This window comes from Saccoglossus kowalevskii, chromosome 3 (assembly GCF_978046115.1).
Source record: "Saccoglossus kowalevskii chromosome 3, keSacKowa6.1, whole genome shotgun sequence".
Taxonomy (NCBI): domain Eukaryota; kingdom Metazoa; phylum Hemichordata; class Enteropneusta; family Harrimaniidae; genus Saccoglossus; species Saccoglossus kowalevskii.
Window position 1 is genome coordinate 33,623,778 of NC_140643.1, and position 22,624 is coordinate 33,646,401.

General features: G+C 35.0%; 1 protein-coding gene across 2 annotated transcripts; it reads left to right on the forward strand.

Moving 5' to 3' along the window:
- The first annotated feature begins 13,166 nt into the window (after positions 1-13,166).
- LOC100367586 (uncharacterized) lies at positions 13,167-21,193 on the forward strand. 2 transcript variants are annotated; one of them, XM_085496584.1, is made up of 14 exons: positions 13,167-13,393; positions 13,566-13,680; positions 13,902-14,086; positions 14,194-14,344; positions 14,737-14,840; positions 16,807-17,049; positions 17,401-17,572; positions 17,787-17,922; positions 18,554-18,577; positions 18,706-18,820; positions 19,236-19,421; positions 19,542-19,769; positions 20,405-20,569; positions 20,705-21,193. In XM_085496584.1, exons 1-14 carry the CDS (start codon positions 13,277-13,279, stop codon positions 20,852-20,854), a joined length of 2,091 nt encoding a protein of 696 aa, XP_085352710.1. In that variant the 5' UTR covers positions 13,167-13,276; the 3' UTR covers positions 20,855-21,193. The 2 variants fall into 2 exon arrangements, with proteins under 2 accessions (XP_085352710.1, XP_085352711.1); XM_085496585.1 differs by lacking the exon at positions 18,554-18,577.
- Positions 21,194-22,624: the final 1,431 nt, after the last annotated feature.

Consider the following 22,624-nt stretch of genomic DNA (forward strand, 5'->3'; position numbering starts at 1 on the left):
TTTCAATGGTACATAGCTGGTCTGTTACATTGCGCAGACCTTATTAGTTTTACACTCAAGTCTGTTCATATTACCTGATTTACATAATTAATTTTTTCATCAATATCTCAATTTTTAATGTGTCTCCAATACTCTCAGCACAGGAGAGTTCTTTCTAAGCTTTCTTTGATTCATACCTGTTTCTAAATAACCTTAACTGACTCCACTTTGTATCCTGTCTGTAATGCGAGTATTATGTACGGACTATTAAATGAAGGAATCTCACAACTGACTCCGGTTTTTATCATCCTTGTCATACATGTGTCTATCAGAATAAATGCTGCAAGAACGAAAGAAATCTCCTCCAGTTGAAAACAAAGCATACTAAATCTGTAAATAATCAATGAATGTTTAAAGCAAGTCACCATGGATCATATTAGGCTTGGAAACTCATAATTTTTGAGAAAGTTTGTCATAATCGCATGAGAATGTTCATAGGTTTATTGTGTACAATCATGAAGCTATTGTCCCACGACAATAAGATGGATTTTTTTGTTTGTTTTGCAGTCATTTATAATATTGCCAAAATGACAACTTTCAACTTAAAATGCTACAAAGATTTTTTTTTTAAATTATGCCGGTGCCCCTATGCAAGAAACAAAATGGCCACTGAGTCAATAATGCCAAAAAAAAACAACTTTACATGCATCAGGCACTCAGCATATAAAACCATCAAACCTGCTTAAGTGTTTCTGAAAAAAGTTCAAAATAACAAAAAATGGCCGACAGTTAGACATCATTGATAAGATCACAAAATTGATGCATGTGCTTGTTCCAGATAAGGTACAAGTTAGCTGAACTTTGAGGGATCCTTGAGATGCAGGGATCTCTGAGTTACGCAAGTACCCAGTTTCATGTAATAGTAATTGTGATAATATTGCTACACATGGATCATGTGTACATGCACTATCATCCCTGACATGCAAAACGTCTGGAGGTTAAAGCGCGGTGGTCGTCGCGCAGCGCGTGTTTGAATTTCATGTAAATAAACAATGTATTTTACACGCGTTGTATACGTCGCTATGAGTCCCATATCGAACAGGACGCGGCACGACGACTGTCGCCCTTTAATAGCTCATATAACCTGACAAAAACATATTCCAAAAAAAATGTTTATAATCGAGTCAACACTCGTCATTTTACACAGTAATTTTCAATATGTCCAAGATAGTCCCTATACCGGGGTAATAGTCTCCCATAATATAACCAAGAACTTTAAATAATTATTCAAAACCTTACATCGGAGCTCCTTCCCTGACATGCAAGGATATTACAATGTAATTTATACCTATGTAGCAAGTTTCAATGAAATTTATGCAAATTAAGTAATTATTCTAATTTGACCCATGATCGTGGCGTCACACTATTGTATTGAGCAGCCATTATTTGGGAGAATTATCTCCAGACCAAAACAGAGGGAATTCTAGAAATCCCTCCAATACTCGCGGTATTGTCTACTTGACTTAACATCTATCTGTCTTTGATCTGAAATTTAAATTGCAACTTCTTCCTCAATTTAAAAAAAAAAGACTTTTCTTTTTCTAGTGACAAAACCCCAGACACAAACTTATCTCCTTTGAATATCTACGCCATGGATAATCCCACTCTACTGACTGAGCTAGGCCTTTGATCACCCATGCATGTATCAATCAGGATCTTTTTCTGCTCATCACTCCTTTGTCTACACAATAAAAAGTTACGTAACACACTTATGCAGCAATATTCAGACAGACAATATGTAAATTTAAACAGCATCTGATACTGAAATGGATCAGTGATTTCTAGTAATCCCTCTCATTGTGCTATTTCAAGAGAGCTGAGAAATCAAATTTTATTGAAATCATGCTTGAGGTATCTGTGGTATCCTAAAACACTTGTGTACACATTTTTATTGAAATCTCTTAAATGGTTTTAAATGAAACTGTTGAAAATGTGCTACTGGGTAATTGTATGCAATTTATACAAGTGCAGATTTCAATCCAAAACTGGCCAACATTTCAGAGCATCTGTGTACCAAGATTCATTGAAAAATGATGATATTGACAAGCTAACCCTAAAGAGGCTAGCTCAGTATACTTCACATGTAAATGAAAGATGCTGGACTGACCATGACAGACAATCTTCCTAGGCTTTACTAGAAGATCCACATTAGCATACAGCAGAGCTAAAAATAGTCACAAACCATTTGGCTTTGTCATGTTTCTAAAAATGCCATAAAAAATGCCGAGTGGTTATGACATACAATCTGAATATTTCATACAACTCAGCAACCAGTCTTAATCTGGCATCGAAGGGGATTGAGAATTCCATGTAATTACAAACAAGACACACTCCATCCATTAGTGGAACAGCTAATTTACAACAAGATTATATACACTAAAACTGTTAACTTCAGTTTTTGGCACAATTGACATAAACATGTACCATATTTTATTACAATAAAATAACATCAAGCAGAATCAATGATAGTAACCCAATTGTAAATACAGCCATGTACTAAAAAATACATTAGGTTGATATGTAGAGGTTATGACCACACCCAGGAGATAAGATCATTACCGATGAATGACTCATATTTTTTTAGGTTTACTGATTGACACGACACGACACGACACGAAAGGAAGAAAAATAACATTTATCTGCATTTTAAAATTTGTAAATGGATCAAAAAGTGGATCAAGAATTTGTTGCAGTATTCAAATATATCTATATAACTTACAAAACAGCAATATTATCGACTATTTATAGTAAAAACCAGCACATTTATTCATGTTTTAAGTTAGAAGATAAAACATGCACCTGGATATTCATATTTGTTTCACAATATAACACTAGTTTTGATAAAATATTAACAAATGATAAAATATTTTACAAGTTACTTATAAATTACTTTATTTTTACTTGGAATTTATGTTTTTCTATTTTCGCTGAAGGAATGAATCAGTGAAAATAAACTTCATGCAAAACAGCCAAAATGTCTTTTCAGTCAAAATTAATTCCAGCTAAAATAAAGTATTTTACAGTACAAAATAGTTTAGTGAATTCGTGACCACAATTTTTTAGCCTCCAAAGCATTTTTAGTCGGCTTCTACCTTCAGCAAACACTTGTCTCACACTGGCACTGAGTAACAATAGGTAACTAATTAGGAAATTTGAAAATACATTGAATAATATCTTTACAATGAAAAATACATGTATATAGAACTAAAACATGTACGGTACATTAAACTATTTTTTGTCATTTCCAAATCTGAAGGGGAATTCAATAAAAACATTCAACCCCGTGACATAAAATGATTTAGAGTGAGCAAAATATGCAGATTTCAGAGAAGGTGGTTGTAGAAATTGAAAAATGATAAAGTTCTGAAAATACTGTTTAAAGAAAGAAGAGTCATTTTCCACCCTCCACAAATAATCAAGAGTAATTCAAACTTCATATGTACAATGTTATATAATTGTAATTTACTGACAAAATCTAAATTTATGACATTTATTGTAGACAGATATTTTTAGACATAAAATCCCTCTCTAGAATCTATACTGTGAATCCAATTCTTTTTCTGAATAATGTGATAATTATTTATACAAAAAAAAAAGGGAAAGTACAAGCAGATACTCCTTGCAGAAGGAAAACTTGCATTGTGGCTGCATTTAGCTGTCAATCCCCAAACCTCTACCATTCTTGCAACTGTTCAAAGAATGAGGCCAAGGGTTAAAAGCAGATGTAATTGGTCATAAAGAGTATGCGAGGTAGCTTAGAAGATCCAAAAGTGAGAGACATTTGACAGGAAATAAAACCCTGTACTATGTCCACGCTGTATTGCACTAAAGTGCAAACTCATTCGTGTGCCAACACATAATTAGAGTGAATGAAGTAATCAGTTATCAGCATGCAACGAAATATATCAAATAACATCAAATCTGCATATTAACAATAATCCTTACTAACATCAATACATTCTTGGCATCCAATTTCAATATAAAAAAATCTTTTTTTCAGCAAGTTCAAAGAAGCTTCCTGTGGAAGAGCTTAACATTTTCTTGGTTATACTGTGCGCATCTATGAATCAAATACAGATTTAAGTCTCTTAGGGACGACGTCAAAAGATCGATGTCGGATAAAAAACTTAATTCCTTTAGTTTTTTTCCAAAACCCCCTCTGAAACTTAATTGATAAATATTGGTCATGGCGTTAGACTACATTCACCATTAAATATAAATTGATAATCGGACAGTAGTATTGCATAGCAGTTGGTTGTCGGGTGGGTGTAAAAAGATTTTACAAATGCACCTCATTTGACGCACAGATTTACACTCAAACCAAACCATTTTCTCGTCTTAGATGTTTTTTTCCTTTTCGGTTATTTCATGATTGGATAGTAGAAAAAAAACGAACTACAAATACTCCAAGATTTTTTTGACTTCATTAAAAAATAAAATCGTTTTTGTAAGATGGAAACTTTTTGAGGTCAAAACCCCCCACCCCCAAACTAAAGGAAATAAGTTTTTTATTCGACATCGATCTTTTGACGTCGTCCCTAACATAATGAGCAATTACAAATTTCTCACTTGTTGAATACAGAAAGAGGAAAAAAAATGTCATATTCCATACTAATCTACCCAATCAAAAATGTGTACAGTAGTGCAACAAGTACAGGCACTGGCACTAGCAGGTTGTAATCAAATTCAACTTATTCTGCGTCACATTCGCAAGTTTTATTGATATCGTGAAAGCAACTCAAGTGACACTGCTATTCTTGAAGTCTTTGCCCACCTTTTGAGTGTGTTTTATTTTTACATGCAACAAATATGGTTGTGATAGGAGATGCAGGTATTGCCATTTTGCAAAATAAAGGTCAACATGAATTATTTTAAATCTATTGTTGGTGGACTTCTACCAGTATACAATATCACTGGAGACTTTCTCGATAGCAATAAAAAAAATAAATAAATAAAAAAAAAAACATTCTAAGGATTGGTATATGTACTATTCATCTCTGTTGTTTTGGGATGTCAGTGTGAGAGTAAATTACTAATACAAATGAATAAATCCTAGTCTTTGTTATATAATATGTCTTGCAGGTATCAAAATACTAAGGGTTATAAATAGCAATAAAAATTCAATAGACCAGTCTATGTACATGAAACACTGAAGCTATGAGCCATCAACTAACAACTAACCATACAATAAATGCATTTTTTTGATTAATTTACACTTCCATTTAGAGAAGCACTTTTTATAGAGTAAATACGGTACATAGATGATATAATACATGCACATTATTATAAAATATCAAGTTCTGCCGGGCAACATCTTGCACAAAGTAAATAATAATACTCACTGCAATACAAGAAGAAATTGAAAAACCAAACAAGTAAGATAATATGCAGTGGCATCCCTGACGACAGTGATCCTCATCCTCTACATGACATCATTTTCCCAGTATTTTGCAACTTATTTTGCCAGTATATTTCAGTACGGAACTACAGTCAAGTTCACAAGGCGGTATAATTGAAACATTTCGTGAAAATATAAGCATTATTCAATAATATTTTGTTTTATGAAGATACAATTGTCTCAGATGATAAATATCACAATGTAAAACGAGCAAACCAGCATAGATGGATGCTGGGCTACATGCATAATTAAATTCAAAGCATTAGTTACAAATAGAATCATGTGACATATTGAAACTAATTACCCCCTACCCCCACCCCCGCATGACACATGACAAAAGAGCCTCATATTGAAACTAATCATTAAACAACTAATGACAAAAGAGCCCTTGAACAATGAAAACATTGTCATCTTTGGTTGTCTTGCATTTAATATTGCTTTTGGGCCATGACTCAAACAAATACTAACAATATGCAGAGAGAAAAGTCAACAAACATTTGCTTTAGCTAAAAAAAAAAAAAACAACTTTACAGAAGTGCAAGGACTGAGATATTAGATAACAATGGACCTAAATGCCTTCTTAGGTTGATGGACTTACACACATTTATCTCTACACACGACTTTATGAATACAACTTATGATACCAGTATGCACTAAAGGTGTCTAGAATGGATGGTGATACTTCACACATATACATAGCAACTAAAAATACATTTAAATATGCATGTTTATTTGCCCTCTGGATTTTTGCCAACAATTTGTTTTCTTCAGCTTTCACAATTCCACCCACTGCAAAATGAATCCATAGTTTGTTTGTTTTCTCTCCAGTTGCATCACTGTTGGAAAAACAGTATTCATGGTTGTCATGGTAGTTTCTACTCCAATCAGTCATCATGATCCTTAATTATATCATCTTCTGCCATTGGTTCGTTTCCAACTCGAAATAGCAGCAACTTCTCTCTTACAGATAACGGTACCGATGGGAGGATGACACGCAATTTGAAAATAAACTCGAAAACCCATTCTTGGTATGCACTCAGTAGTAGCCAGAAAGGAGCATATGAAAAAGTAATCAGTCCCATCACATTCAGTGGTATGTCGGAGTAATCCCAGGAACATGCATCGAACTGGCGCAATATCAGGCCCCAGCAGAACTCCCATGTGTAGCCAATCGCCAAGTATGAAATCATTCGTATCACAATTGAAACACGGTGTTTATACCACATGTTAATATACAGTCGCTCGGCTATCATGCTGAACAAACCGTAGATAACAAACGTGTAGAGGGAAGTGTACCCTATTAACTTAACATCGGGCTTCAGAAAGACGAAGTCGTACACGGCCGTGAAAGCAATCTCGTCAAAGAATCCGTGAAGTCCGTAAAAGAAGAATCTGGCGTACCATGCCAGCGGTCTACCGATCACTGCTGGTTTTCTGTACGTCGGTCTGAACCCCATGGCAGGCGAATATTCAAGATCACAGTTGCGCAGTCAACCCCGGAGTCAACTTACTATTGAATATTGTTGCACTCTAGACTGTTCTCAGAAACACGTCTGACGAGAGTCTGGGTGAACGAATAAACTGCCTATGGTCGTCTTAAGTTTTCGCAGCAGCAAAATGTGAAAATTCACTGCATTCGAATAAAACTACACAGTCATATTTCGAACACAGCACTAAGAGAAAACGTTCAGTCCGAAAAAAGAACCGGCAGTAACACAGACCACGTGATCGCCATCCTCGTTCGCTAACCGGTTTTGAATGCATATCAATTTGATTTTAATCGTTTTTCCTACAAACGGTTTATACTGTTTAAAATTAATTTACCGATCACTACAGCGATATATTAAAACGTATTATCTGAAGCACAAGAACAAGCCCAAAAGAAAATTAATAAACTCTAAAGGAAAAACTTACAAGAATAGACACAGAAAACAATCAAAGGAAACATGAGGCAACATTTGGGTGAGCAAAATTTTGTGAGCAGAATTTTGCTCAATAAATCGGAAAAGGAATTTTTGTCGTAATTGACGAGCCATTTTTTTTCTTTTAAACAGATAAGAATCAACACTTTCAGCTAAATGGAGATAAGTAGACGAGTCAGCTATCGGTATTTATTTGTATCATTCAACTAGTCTGAGAGAACATTTGTGTGTGTCAATGTTATTGGTCGAACGCGGGTGGATGACACTTTTGAATACTTTTCTCCATGCATTTTGATTTTAAGTTTGGGTTTTGGCTCACAGTTTTACCTCGCTTCCAGTCATTTTTTTTTCTTTTTCAGGATAATAAAAAAAATGTCCCTGGCTTCGGCTTCCGGGCCAACATGAATAACAACCGATTAGGAACGATATTCAAGTTAATTATTGATATCGGCTTCAACAAGTGTTCAAGTGAGGGAAATAACTGTATAATATTTATATTTCAAAATCAGTGAGTTCTTTAAACAGTGGTGTTAAAATACATACACAAAAGTTCTGGATGTGTTCGTAAAAAAGTCCCCCCCCCTCCCACTTTCAAAATACATTTCAAATAAAATAAGCGATGATATTTTTTTCAGAATCATGCTTAAATTACATTGTACTCTTATTGTGGTTATCAAACGTGTACGTGTTTTATATATAAATTTCCCTGTATTTTTTATTCAATTTGTTCTCTGTTCATTTTCTTTTCTCGAACTCATAGCCAGCTGTTACTTAAAACATATATACAGTCAAACCTAATAAGAATGTTTTTGTTTTTTTTCTTTTATTGGTCGAGCTGACGAGAAACATACGACCGCGAACGAGGACGGTACGCTGTGATAATGGCTGACTCACGTAGCCCATCAGTCGCTTGGCAAGTTAAAGACAGAATTAAACTGTTGTTTAACAGTTGAACAGTTATGCACCGGATTCCTGGTGGATTAGCGGCTCACGTGTCACGTCGAATGTTCTACAGACTTCAACAGAAAATTCAAATTTGCTGTTGCCATACTGAGTTATAAGTTTGAACTATGACCGCCAGGGGTTCTGTTATAGGCAAACCGCTACCACCCTTCATGAGGTTTACACTGTATGGACTGCATGGATTCTTTGACGAGGTTGTTTTCACCGCTATCTATGATTACATTTTCTTGAGAACGAATCGGAAATTAACGGGATACACGTCGTTATACTCATTCTTTTTGTATGGTATGTGTAGTTACATCATCGAACGACTGTACGTGTTTCTGTGGCACAGGCACCGGGTTCCAACATCCATGCGAGTGCTTGCTTACGTCGGGTTTGTGTTCCTATGGGAATTCATTTGGGGTTTGTTTCTACGCCAGTTCAATGCCTGCTCTTGGGACTACAGCGATAGATCGCTCAACGTCATGGGACTGATAACATTTACATATGCCCCAGTGTGGGCACTAATGACCATATATCAAGAGTTCCTCTCCGAATTTCTGCTCAATGTGCGAATTATGCCATCAACGTTTTTCATGTATCATGACAATACGTGAAAGTGTTGACCTATTGGATAGCATACAAATATACGAGACGAATTTTAAACCATTTAATCAGCTTGATTGATGTTCAATAATATGTTACACCAGTTTCATGGTACATTGTTCCACCAAATAAACCGTAAAATTCAATATCCAAATGTTACAGAACTCTTATCAATTCCCATTATAGGGATTGTTATTAATTGTATTTGGGAAAAATAAATTCTATAGTCTGAAGAATTTTGAGTTTCTATCATTTGTGTTGTATGTATGAGGTAGGTCAGTCTGGTGACCATCTTAATTGTTTCGTGGGTCCGTGGGAGGAGAGTATCACGTACCCAGGAAACAATGGGAAGGTAACCAGGCTAGTGATGGATGGATTTGTATTTGTCTCGTAATTTGTACAAAATTAACTTCGCCTTTATTGATGCAAACTTCCATGCTTATACATTCACGTGCCCCATTTCACAAGATGGCAGTAGCTGCTCGTCGTCAGTGATTTGGTTTGATAATTCAGTCATGTGAAGTGGTTGTTAATTACTCCGTTATGTAAAAAGAGGTATTGTGTGTCTTATATTTACGCGCAGAAGTCAATATCAATATCAAGACTCAACAATCAGGAAAGAAACCCCAGACAACCATATCGTACTTGTGTTGAAATACATTTTGTATTTCACGTCAGAATATTGTTTAAAATAAAATATTCAGTCCAAGCCAAATCGAGGTCAAAGGGTCAGGTTGCGTGTATATAATTATATATAGTTAAAACAAAAAGTATTTGAACTTTTGTCAGCTGTTCAACATCTATAAAAACCAGAAAGACAATTATAAGACAATGTGAACCTCGGAGATTATTCTGTTAGTCCGATTTTTAAATGCGCGCGAGCGAGCAGGTGGGCGGTGATATTTCGGGGTTTGCGCGGTCGAAAATAAAGCGGAAATTGTCCGGTTGAATTCAACAAGCGGTCGCAAAAGCGAGAGAAAAAGGTGATTGGAAAGCGGAAGCGGGCGGGAGGTTGTGCGAAAGGAGTACTGTAACTTTGCACAACTTTCTTTTAAATCGTTTTATTTTCCAAGTCAATATTCTATTTTACTAATACATTTTTTTTCTAACGCAATGGCGAAGAAAAGAAAGAAAGCGTTGACAGACGAGGCAAAGAAAAATCTGCCACTCAGTGTCGCACTCTGACACAGCAATTTTTTTTCAAACATCGGCCATTTTGTTACACCATGAAAACCGTTTTATTAGATGTCTTATCTGAGACACTTGAAGGATTAGCTTGTTTGTAAACTGTCAGCGTGTATAGTGGGACAGTAATGTTTGTCAGAGGATTATCCCTCGTTGTTCGTTTGCATAACAATGGAAAACCCGAACGTTCCTGGAGTACGGACTCAAATGCCAGCAGTTTTCTTCATTTTTCACGCTCGAGCTTGAAATTATTCATTATCTGACACTCTTTATGAGTTCTATGATATCAGTGGTTAATATGTTTGGCCATTTTTAGTGTATATTTATAATAATGCAGCAAATCTACAGTGTTTTATTAACCAAAACTGTTTTTCGCGTTTTTCTCGAGTTGAAGTTTTGATCGAGAACGACTCATTGGGACCGCCGTCAAATCAAGTGCGTTCGGACTAGGACATTCAAACTCGCAGTTATCGTTCAAAAGATAATGATGGTGAGAAATATGTCTGGGTTTTTAAAGAAAATGCTTTGCCACAGAATAATAGTCTGTTAAAGGTGCCAAGTATGAAATAATTTGGGGACAAAAAAACAAACCTGCATAGAAATCGGAATAATAGGTCTTTTGATTATCGGAGACGCATTTCAATGGACTTGATTACGGACAATGCATAACTTAAATTTCACCAGGAAATTCCGCAGTGTGCTCTCGCAATCGCGTACTTAGTCATTTTTACAAGGTTCGCCATTTTTGATGTCACGTGATAATTATGTAAACAATGTCTGTCCAGTTTGTGCGAACTTGCACCTCTATACTTAGTCTTTTGATATATATAACCTAAATTACTGTTCTGAACGAGACAACAGACAGAGAATGTTTTATTTAAAAACGTCACAAAACCTTCTCGCTACCTTAAAACAGAACATGCATTAATTGATTTACCGCGATTTCAAATTCCGCACTCAACTATTATGGTAAATTGGAAAACTCATTTGAACAAGAATAGAAATGTATCATTCTATCACCACGTTCAACTTGCTTTCGGTTGGAGTTTATTATTGCCCACCGTGTACGCAGCACAAAATGCGAGTCTTTGTGGTCTCATTGTTTGAGTTTGTATTAATGTATATGTGTTCTACCACATTATTAACAATTTTTGATGTCGTTATGAAAACTTCAAGCCGTATTGTTTTCATATTTTGGAATCGACCTCGGTCAGATTGTTTTGATTCATTCGTCTATCAGAAGAAAACAACAGAAGAAAAAATTTGCTCTCATTGCTGTATAATAGAAGATGAAATACACCATTTGATAAACTGTAAGTTAATCAACAAAGAAAGAAACAAACAACACAATTAACTCAATAAACTTTAAATTCACACAATTTAATAACAAGAACAATTTAAATTTAAACTCAAAACAAATCATCGCAATATTATAGTTCCCATTATCATACTACATGCAATTTTGGATTTAAACAAAATTATTTTTTATATTACCTCATCAGCTATCTCATTTTCAATTATTATAGAAACCTTATTGTATTTACATTAACTTTATTTCGAATGTAACCAAATTATAAATTGTAATTTTCTGAACGGTTGGAATATTTTTTTTATCTTCATCTTATCTTCTATCAGATTAATCGTTTATTGCTGATAACCCTAAAGACTAATTTTATAAATATCTTTGTTATATTGAAAATAGTTAGACTGATTGATTTGACATCTCAAACAGCGGAGATACCAACAATCAGCCAACATTCTACTAGTTTTTTTTGGTTTTTTTATATTTGGAAATCATCAAATCTAAGTTTCTTGAACTGGTGGAATTTGAAAATCATAATCGGCAAACTGTGGTACTTATTCGTCACATAAAAGAACAAAATACCTGCAACTACCTTTAAAGTATTATGTGTTACATTTCTCTCTTTGAGACATCATTTACTTAGATCTCAGATAACAATAAATATCGAAGCTTCAATTCACCTATACGTATAGGTGCATTCGATTCAATACACACTAGAGTTGCATTATTTCATGTAAAGAATACTATAGAATAATGTTTGTTACTGACACAGCGTTTTAATTTCACGATATATCATGTCTTACTATTTAGTCATCACCTGCGCATGCGTCAGATGGCCATAGCGTGTCATTGCTTACAAACCAGCGTCTACCCACGCGCCTTTGCGTTTTTAGCGTGTGTTGTTATCGTCGCCTGGGACTCAATTCCCGCGCGTGCGCAGGTGACGACCCTACATGTAGGGAAATCACAAAATCTGCTTCATACTTAGATAATTACCCTTAATTCAATGAGCTTTCTATCAGTCTGTAAAGCAAAATGATTTTCTTAGCCTTTGCTCTATTAATTTCATTCTCTCTTATCTAACTTGAATATATACACAGGTATACATTTCTTGGTTTGTAAAAAGAGTGCCGCTTTTTTCCCACGCTATTTAAAGTTGCTGTTTTTTTATTTCAGAAAACGGCTTTTTATAAAATGTTTTGTTCTGATGGGGTAGGTATGGCAAAACTATAACACGAATCCTTATACAACAACGGATACGCAAACAGCATTGTGGGAACGCCATTTAGTGGGCATATAAAACATTGTTGACGTCACCACAGACGTCGCGCATCGCGCTTTGTAATTTCATTCGTTGTATACCTTACGTGGTACCCATATAGGCATGACGCGTTCCGATGACTGTGGTGCTTTGCTTGTTGGGAAATCTGTTCTGAGGTATAGTTAAACTGAGAACATTGAGCTATAAAATCTATACACCATAGACCATAGGGAGGTTAATATTGGTCCGACGGTATGGGAAATTAACAAAGACACGATTGGTATTGCCACAGTTATTTTACAACCTCAGACTGGTAGAAAGTCACATTCAAAGTAGCTTTTTCGATGGCGTTCAGTGTGACCATATTCCTGGACCATTGTGCATCGATAAATGTCATTCTAAATTTTCTAAATAAATGTACAGTCTCCTATTATTAAAAAATAAATCTCCCGCAAATTTATAAATACACTCTTAATACAAATCTCCACATTATAAACTGTTGATGCGCATGCGTAAAGGTAGTAGTATACCATTGATTTCGCTTGTACAAAATATATGTATGCAGAATTCCAGTTTTAACCGGAATCATCATCACAAACAGTGATTAATCGTGGACGATGGTGTCTTATACAGTAACAGTCGTGACGAAAAACAGCGTATACAACGCGTATGAATCCAGAGTTTGTATACAGTTGATTGGCGACCCAAATATAAGCGACATCGTCACTTTGAAGGTTATATTTTTATTTTTTGTTTGCGTTTCATAACCAACTTGAAATGTATGATTGTGTTATGTTGACTCCTCCTTGTTATTAACGCATTGTTATATATGCATTTAACAAATAATATGAATATTAATAGTTGAGGACATCCTTACATATTTTCTGTCTATTTCTCTCTTGGCAGCCTGCTGATGACATTCCCGTCGATCCCGATAACTATATTTTATTCCAAGCTGGCCGAACCGACGTTTTCAACATTGAAACCAAGTCTATTGACGATGTAAAACAAATTAAAATAGGTTTGTTTTATTGTACGAAAATCTATTTTTGACAACGATAATAATCTCCAAGTTATAAATTTAAACATTTAATATGGTTTAATTTTGAATAATAAACACGGCCTCATTCACAAGTTCAATATTTCAAAACTTGCTTACACTCTAAAACATAAATTAGTGGTGTTGTTCATTCTATGCCATTTGTATGTATATTCTTGAATTTATTTTATTTGTGATGACAGGATTCAACGATAATGGATTCGTAGAAGGTTGGTCACCTCGCTATGTAGAGATTGAAAACTTGTCGACTTCAAAGAAGTCATACTTTCCTCACGATGGAAATTTCAACAAATGGAAAAACGGAATACTCACATTGAACGCCACTGACAAAGTCCACCCAGGCAATGTGCTTTCAGATAGTATCCAGGTACATATTCATTTCTTTATTTTTTTTTAGCCAGCCGAGTAAATATATATATTTTGAAGAATCAAATGTTGACATTGAGTGGATTTTATATTAACTGTTGATTTTAGGATGACATCAACTTTATCATGGGCCCAATTCTTGGCTGCCGGGCGTTGTCCGTACAAAATGAATACCAATTGTGTGCTTTACTTGTGACGCCACAGGATCAGAATCCTCTGCCATATTTGACCTTTACATATGTCACTGTTGACCATCCAGGTAAGTGTCAACATTTTGATTTGAAGGAATTGTTATGAATATATATTGACAAATCATACTCGTCCATATTTACATCCTCGCACATAATATTAATGTAAAACACTGTGTGTTGTTGATAACTGGATAGATCGAGTACTGGATTTTAATCCGCCCACTTACAAACATGGATTTAGACTATCAACCAAACTGTATTCCATACATAATACGTTTAATTGTAGAAGATGTCTTTCATCGAATAGAGCGTTTTATTTTTCCTTTAAATAATTGTTATAATTTTTCTGATGTCTGAGAGATCATGGATTTTTTTCGCCACTTGCAAGCCATGACAACAATAATAAGGTTAGTTGATAATATTTTTGGATATATGAAATTAAACGTTTTTTTTTACATAGATCAAACTACTAATGGAGAAAGTGATGACGTAATGGCTATCGCAGGGTCCAAAGACAGAATAGTTTGGCGATATGATTGGAGTGTTCCCTGGCATGAGACAAAGGTAAAACACAAAATTATCTTGAATGTGAATGACTTATAATTTGTCAAACGCAGATCCATTGTTGACCCAATTCGCTCAATTGAAGGTATAATGCAATTCTTCAAAGATAATGATTTATCTGCGATTCTCCGAGCAATCGATTTCCAGAAAGCATTTGATAGCCCGGAGTGGGAAAATGTATGCATTAAATCAATTTAATTTCTGTAAATCACTACAGCATTGGGTCAAAGCACTTTACCAAAATCTGACCATTTGTTTGATGAACCGTGGTTTGAGTACTGAGATATTTTGCTTTTGGGAGGGGAGTCAGGCAGGGCGACCCTGTCTCAACTGTCCTCTTTATTAAAACCATTGAGGTATTTCTGACATCACTATTGAGTCTATTAAAGGAATAAATATTCAAGACTCGAATAAGATATTCATCATTTGCAGATGATTCAATCTACTTTTTGAAGAATTTAAGCTCTGTTGATCATTTGTTTACATTGTTAGACATATAGGCTCTTTTTCAGGATAACAAATAAACTACGAAAAAATCGAAGCCATGTGGTTTGGGACGTGAAGGTCTCGTACGGATAAACCTTACAGTATCCGCTGGCCAGTGTTACTAATCAAAATTATTGGAATATAATGTTGTTACAATAAAGATCTAGCATATAAATTGAATATTGAATATTGTTTGCAGCTTTGATCTGTTCGAAAACTGATAGGTAAAACACAAATAGTCAAATCACTGCTAATTCCAACATTTCTTTTTTTTTATTTAATCTTATAGTTATAAAAAACAGGGTGACAAGAAATCCTATGATTGGCGATATTGCTCAAGGGAGGGGGGTAATTTATTAGATATTTACGCTTTGTATTGTGATTTCAGGGTCAAGTGGATTCAACGTTTTCTAGACCAAACTGTCACCCATCCTTGGAAAAAATCTCTCTTTCTATCTTAGAGGTAGCATTATCAAATTTCTCCAAGTTTCTACTCAGTCAGTAGAAAATATTGTAGTTTTGAACAAATCTAAAATACTCATAAATGACAGGAGTGTGTGTTACCTGGACTTCATTTCCAAAGGTATTAATTATATTGCTGGTTTGTATGATGCTGTTGGGTATCCACAAATTCTGGAACACTTTTAACGCATGGGTTAACAAAAACACATTTTCTCTATCATCAAGGATTATTTTCATCTGCCCATAGAACGGATCGTAGTGTAAAACTGTGTTAGGCCAGTATTACCAATTAGTATGTTTATTGAGAATAAGTTTGCTCCTTTTGGCGGAAATTTACACAGATTGCTGTCTGTATCTCCCAGAGGCGAAACGTATTATCAATCTTTATTTGATGTTATGGACAAAGAGTTGAACGAATTATATTTACTTCTATTCACAGTTACAATAGAATCAAAACTTCAGGAACTCCAATCGAAACTAAATATTTTGAATACTAATTTATGCTTTTCCGTATGTTACCTCAAGTCTACATACGTTTTGTAACAATGCCGAACACATTTTTGTGCAATGAGATTATATAAAATAGCTATGGAATATTATATTTAGAAAATAAGAAACTTATCTTAATATTCCAGAAAATATTTCAGCAAAACAGGTAATTCTAGGTGCAATACCTTTTCTAAATTGCTGAAAAATATCATACTAATTATTAAACTAACTATATACTTGCGATGTATCTTATGCAAAATAAGTGACAGACTTTCCATTGTTAACATTGTATCTGTATTTTTATTTGAATAAACATCATGCAATCTAATCTTATTTGAAGTGATCCACGTTTTTTGAATAAATAAAAAAATAAGTAGATTCACACCACTTTTGGTCACGTGACCTATTGTTCAACTACTACTTTTATGTTTGCAAACCAATTGTATATAATGTATACTAGATTAAATAATGTGTATGACACCACGTCTTGACTATATACAAACATGCTTAGTGTTTACTTATCTCACAGGAAGGAATATGTACATACACCATACCAGATGGACGCAGTTTTACATGCTACATTCCATGTCAGAGGTCCACTCCACGATTTGTGTTTGCATCTTGTGCAGGGTTATTTCCTTTATATGAGATCCCAGACACTCCGAAGAGAAATATTATGTGGCAACATATGCGCAACGAGCACCGTAGACACCCCGTTCATTTACTTATCATGGGTGGCGATCAGATCTACGCCGATAATGTATTCAATGCTGTGAGTATACTACATAAAATCATTCTGTTGAATCAGTTACCGACCGGATCCGCATTTGATTTTAATTTGTTCGGTACATGCTTCGAAACTGCCAAATTTCTGCAAATTCATGAACTAATTTTATTTTTGTAAGGCACATAATTTTGCTTTTGTCCATTTTTGGATTCCTTTTTTTCGTGTACATTTTACATACTAACCAATGTTTTCAATGTTTGAAGGGACGGTCGACAGCTGAGGCGTCACTTCATTAAATAATATACCAATTCGGCTCCGCCTCAATTTTTTTCCTGAACCGCTACTCTTTTTTCTCTATGATATGTACATTGCTTACTAAGCAAAAACGTTTTTCAGTGCCCAAGTCTGGTAAAATGGTCAAATTTGTCGAGAGAAGAGAGGGAGATTGCCCCACTTACCGATGAAATGAAAGATGAAATTGATGAGTATTTTTTCAACCTATATTGTACAAGATGGCGAGAACCTGAACCAGCCTGGATGTATGCCCGGGTACCTTCTATTATGATGTGTAAGTTTTTGGATTCAAAACGTGCTGCCCCGTGGGCAGGGAATGGAGTGCATCATCCATCAATGGATGGGGAGTGGAGTGCATCAAATGCTACACTATAAAATGTCCCGAATGCACGATATTTTTACATCATTAATTAATTAAAATGTACACCAAATTAATTAATTAATTATTCATTCATTCATTCATTTACATCGCATTATTATCACTACAGGGGATGACCATGAAATCATTGATGGCTATGGTAGTCGTAAAATGTGTCCTGTGTTTGATGGTATCTATGATATTGGTAGGAGTCATATGTTGTTGTTCCAGCTTCGTTGCCTCAGAGATGTGGACATGATGAAGGGGTAAATTAATAATTTAACACTACAGATTATGACTGTTCGCCACAAGTTGAGGCACTTGCATTCACCACAGTTCCTCTACTATATTGTCGTTAAGGCGTTACACGTTATAGCTCAGATGTGACGTCACACTGGTGATATATTTCATAAATCCCATATCAGCACCGGGGGGGGGGTATTGTCACAATAGATAAATTAAATCATTTCATTTTTATTAATATTATTTTATCTTCAGTTACACATTTTGAGCTCTATAGCCTAATAGCGCTATAGCTCTATGTTTACAATCGTTTTGTTCATTTTTGCGCAAAATTCTGCATCGACTGTCATCGGGGATATCAAGAACAAAAATAATGACCACTTTAAATCGCATGAAAATAGAAGATTACAGGGATTATGTGAGAGCTAAACCGTGTACATACACACATTGGGGGTGTACGTGTCACCAAACAGGTGCTTTGCAAGTGAATTGAAATACACATCAGATGTTTGGATTTTTGACCGTTTTGAGCAAGGCGATTTATAAGACAACGCACAGAAATCGGCGTGTTATAATCGCCCCGTGTAAAACTGCATTTTATAGACTAATATATCATTCATTTGTATTTATCACCGGGTATCGTGGAATATACAGATCTCAAAAGAACACTTGCTCAAGGTAATAATAATTCATTAATTACAGAAGCAAATCAACACGTCAGTGAGTTTCGTTATAAAAAGTACTACACCAACACGTTGTTGCATTCTATAAGTGCTCTGTTGTATTATACAAAAATATATTTTCAGTGAAATGGCCCTGAAAGGAAAGCATTGTTTGGGTTGGTTAACACCATGGCCCGGAAATGACGCACTAGACTTACCATTGTCTTATTATGTACGCTATGGAGACATAGCTTTTTTGGTAAGTATCGTGACGCTATCATATTGAGCTGACATATTGTTTTTTTGTCAAACACGCGAGAAATAGTTAATTGAGTTATTGAACATAAATAAGTCTGTGAAAGAAAATTGAATAGAGATAACATGTTTTTGGACACGATGCACACAGTAGCAGATGTATCCAAAGTAAGGATAAAAGCAGTAAACATATGAAGTATGATCATAATAAATAAATAAATAAATAAATAAATAAATAAATAAATAAATAAATAAATACATAAATAAATTAATTAATTAATTAATTAATTAAATAATTAAATAATTAATCAATATGTAAATAATATTATGTAAGCATTGATTGATTGTTTAATCCCCTTGAAGAGAATAAGTGTACATTTTGTAATCCGTGTTTTCAAAGATTTTACGAATATTTTCAGATGTTAGACTTGAGATCGGAACGAACTCCCAGGCAGGTATTGAGCGAAGACTCGTGGCAGCGGGTAATTCTATTACTGGATTCGATAGAGGGTGTTCAGCATATTTTCATAACAGTTACCACCCCACTAATCTTCCCTTCTGCAAAGATCCCATACAGAGTACTCAGAATTATTCCTGGAATACAGGTACGACATTGTTTTCCATTGAAAAGAACGGCGTAATTGATAATACATAATACATAAACAGTATTCACATGTAGACCGCTATTCATCATTATCGTCATCCCGCAAATTGTTTATTTACAGGAACTTGAAGACGATTATCTAGACCAATGGGATACTACTAAAGATCGAAGAAAAGAACGAGACAGGTTTTTCAGTATAATGGTTAAATTCTCTGAGAAAAAGAAAACCAAGGTGTCAGTGTTGTCTGGTGATGTTCATATGGCGTGTTGGGGTAAACTACACACAGAGTCAGGGACGGTAATCAACATACCAACGTCGTCAGCTATTGTCAATAAACCACCGCCTGATGTGAGTGTTAAATCAACATCACTGTTCTGTTCTGATTATCGCAAGTCATTACAAAGATATATTCAACCTGTCCAAACCTTATATGGTGATCTTTGTTGTCCGATATCACTTATCCCAAGGTTGTTTAGTTTGTTTGTCATGCCATCCGAAAGAACGGCTGAATAAATATTAATTTAACTGCTGAGAGAAGTCAGAAAAAAACATCAACATAAAATCACAGTTATCCGTATTTTGATTACAACATACTGATCTAAATATGCCTGTTCTAGTATTATAATACTATTGATGTTGAACTGTTCTTAAACTTATACCACTCTTGGTAATCCTATCTACTGTTCTGGTCGCGTGTTTATTTCTTTACTTCCGCGCTTGTCTCTTGGTCATATGTAGAAATATAATAATCACTAATTGTTTTCATATGCGTATAGTAACACGCACAGTTTCGGATCACACATATTTGGATTCGCACACGTTTCAGTATCAGGCATTTCAGTGCCATTCAAACCTACGACCTTCAGTGCAAATACACTGGAATAGTACTGCTAGTCGTCACGGTGTAATTAACTATACCTATTCCACAGCAGACATGTAGAAAATAATAAAGTGGTTGAATATATGCATTTATTTATTTTCAGATTACATTGCCTTTTTATTATCTTGGGTCTTACAATGAAAGCGTGAACATTCCTGGAGTAGGTAAAGGATTCATGAGTATGCCGCCAGTTGGAAAAGAGAATGACTCATCTACGTTTCTCGCTACCCAAAACTTCATGATATTCACACCTGCAACGACTGCCGAGGTATTAGACAATTTCATACATCAGAGATGAACATTGTTTGTTATTAGTGTCGTTGCTCAATTTATTTTTTGAATCCTCTATTTGTTTACTAGTATGTACATTTTCTTGTGCTAACACATGGTTTTATCGTTGCAGGGAAAGCTGATATACATCACTAAACTAATCGGAAAACCAAATAATCTATATAATTCAAATGGTCTTGCACCTCCACTAGTATTCACTAATCATATAGGTCCGTTTGGAAAGGACCTCAGCATTATTGGTACATGTTGCTGCTTTCTGTAGAAAACTCTAAGATAGGAGTACCATACGCCACTAATGTCTTATAGATATAGATATATTTACATAATACATTTTGAGTGTACTAACATACATAATTCAACATATATATATATTCACTTATGAAACCAAAGTTTAACTTATCACGTTATCATTAATAATCATTTTTTGTTATTCCAGTAATTCGATTGATAGTAGTAGTAATACTGGGTTAGTAAATTAATTTGAAATATAATGAAAATGTAATGTTTTTCTGACCATATCTGTAATATAACCTTTCTGCATTATACTCATTATACTTATTACAACAACAATAATAATAATAATAATAATAAATTTACACTTTGTACTGTGTGGTTAATCATTTATTCGATACACCAACACATTTCTCCACGTATGGTGATCATCAACAACTTTCTCTATCACTATTGTGTTCAATACAAATCTTATACCCTCGCTATTCTCAAATAAAAGATTCAGATTTACTTTTCATCCAACATATAGAGATATAGCTCTTCCAAAGTCTGCGGATTATAGCGATCTGACTTAACTCGCCATGCCAGGACATTTACCGAGGTTACAAAAGCGATCTCCGAAATCCTGAACGACACTCGGCTGATGCAGACCATAACTACCAAGCTACTTCTTGAAACACTATTTGTTGACTGCATGCAAGTAGACAATACAGCACACATTGATTTAATCGTGTACTGTTACAATTTGTGTATGTAATTCAGAGGCGGCGGGATCTGATCACCAACCTTGCGCCTTAGAAATGTTGAAATATAGACCCTCTGAAACGCTATTTCCTGCATTTTGAGGGGCAAATTTTGCTAAGATAAAGAGTTTCAGCTTGATTTTGGAGGGGCGCCGCCCCAACATTTTTTCGAGGGGGCAACCCCCTCTGCCCCGCTGTGCAGCCGCCACTGTAATTGCTTTGTTAGGACATGCACCCTTTATTCATACTTGAAAGACGGTTATTGAAAATTGCTCTGACAAAGTAACTCGACGTCTAAGTAAAAGGGTATACACGGCCGAGTTACTCTGTCAGAGTAATTTTTATTGGGCCTAATTACAATAAAAAATACGAAGAAACAATATTTTATAAAGTTTATATAACACACAAAACTAAAAGTATGAAAAACATTAAAAGTAGTTCACAGGGATATTTTCTTATACATAAAATCACATACGCTAGCTTTAAAAATATGGATATTAGAAGTTCTGTTCAACTCTAATGGTAAGGTGTTCCACAGTTTAACATAATGGTAACTAAAAGTTAGCTGCCCTGTGTTAAAATTGGCTTTAGGAACATTGCATTCCTTGCGACTTGCGGATTGTGTCATATAATTATGCACATCGCCTTGAAAGAAATCGGAATATATGCAGGTGTCAGGGGGAAATTCGTCGTCTGTCCATATCTCGTCTGCTTAAGCTTTACAGTCAAATAGACGCACACAACGAAATACGTTTCAATAGCTAGTCTTTAGCCACATCGGGAACGCCTCATGGCAAACTGCCTCGTCGGGGTCTCTGCCCAGCACTGACCAAGACTCTCGCCTCGTGGAGCTCGCTCTCGGACCAAGGACGTAGACCGTTTATTACGTATCAAAACTTAACCAATCACAAAGAAGTTTAAAGAATTATGGCGTAACCTTCACACATTTAACTTGCACATAGCCAATCAAACTAAGTCCTGGACACGTCATATCTTTTGATTAATCGTTCACTATATTACTAACTGCAAATACCCACCTGGGTCCTGATGGCGACGGT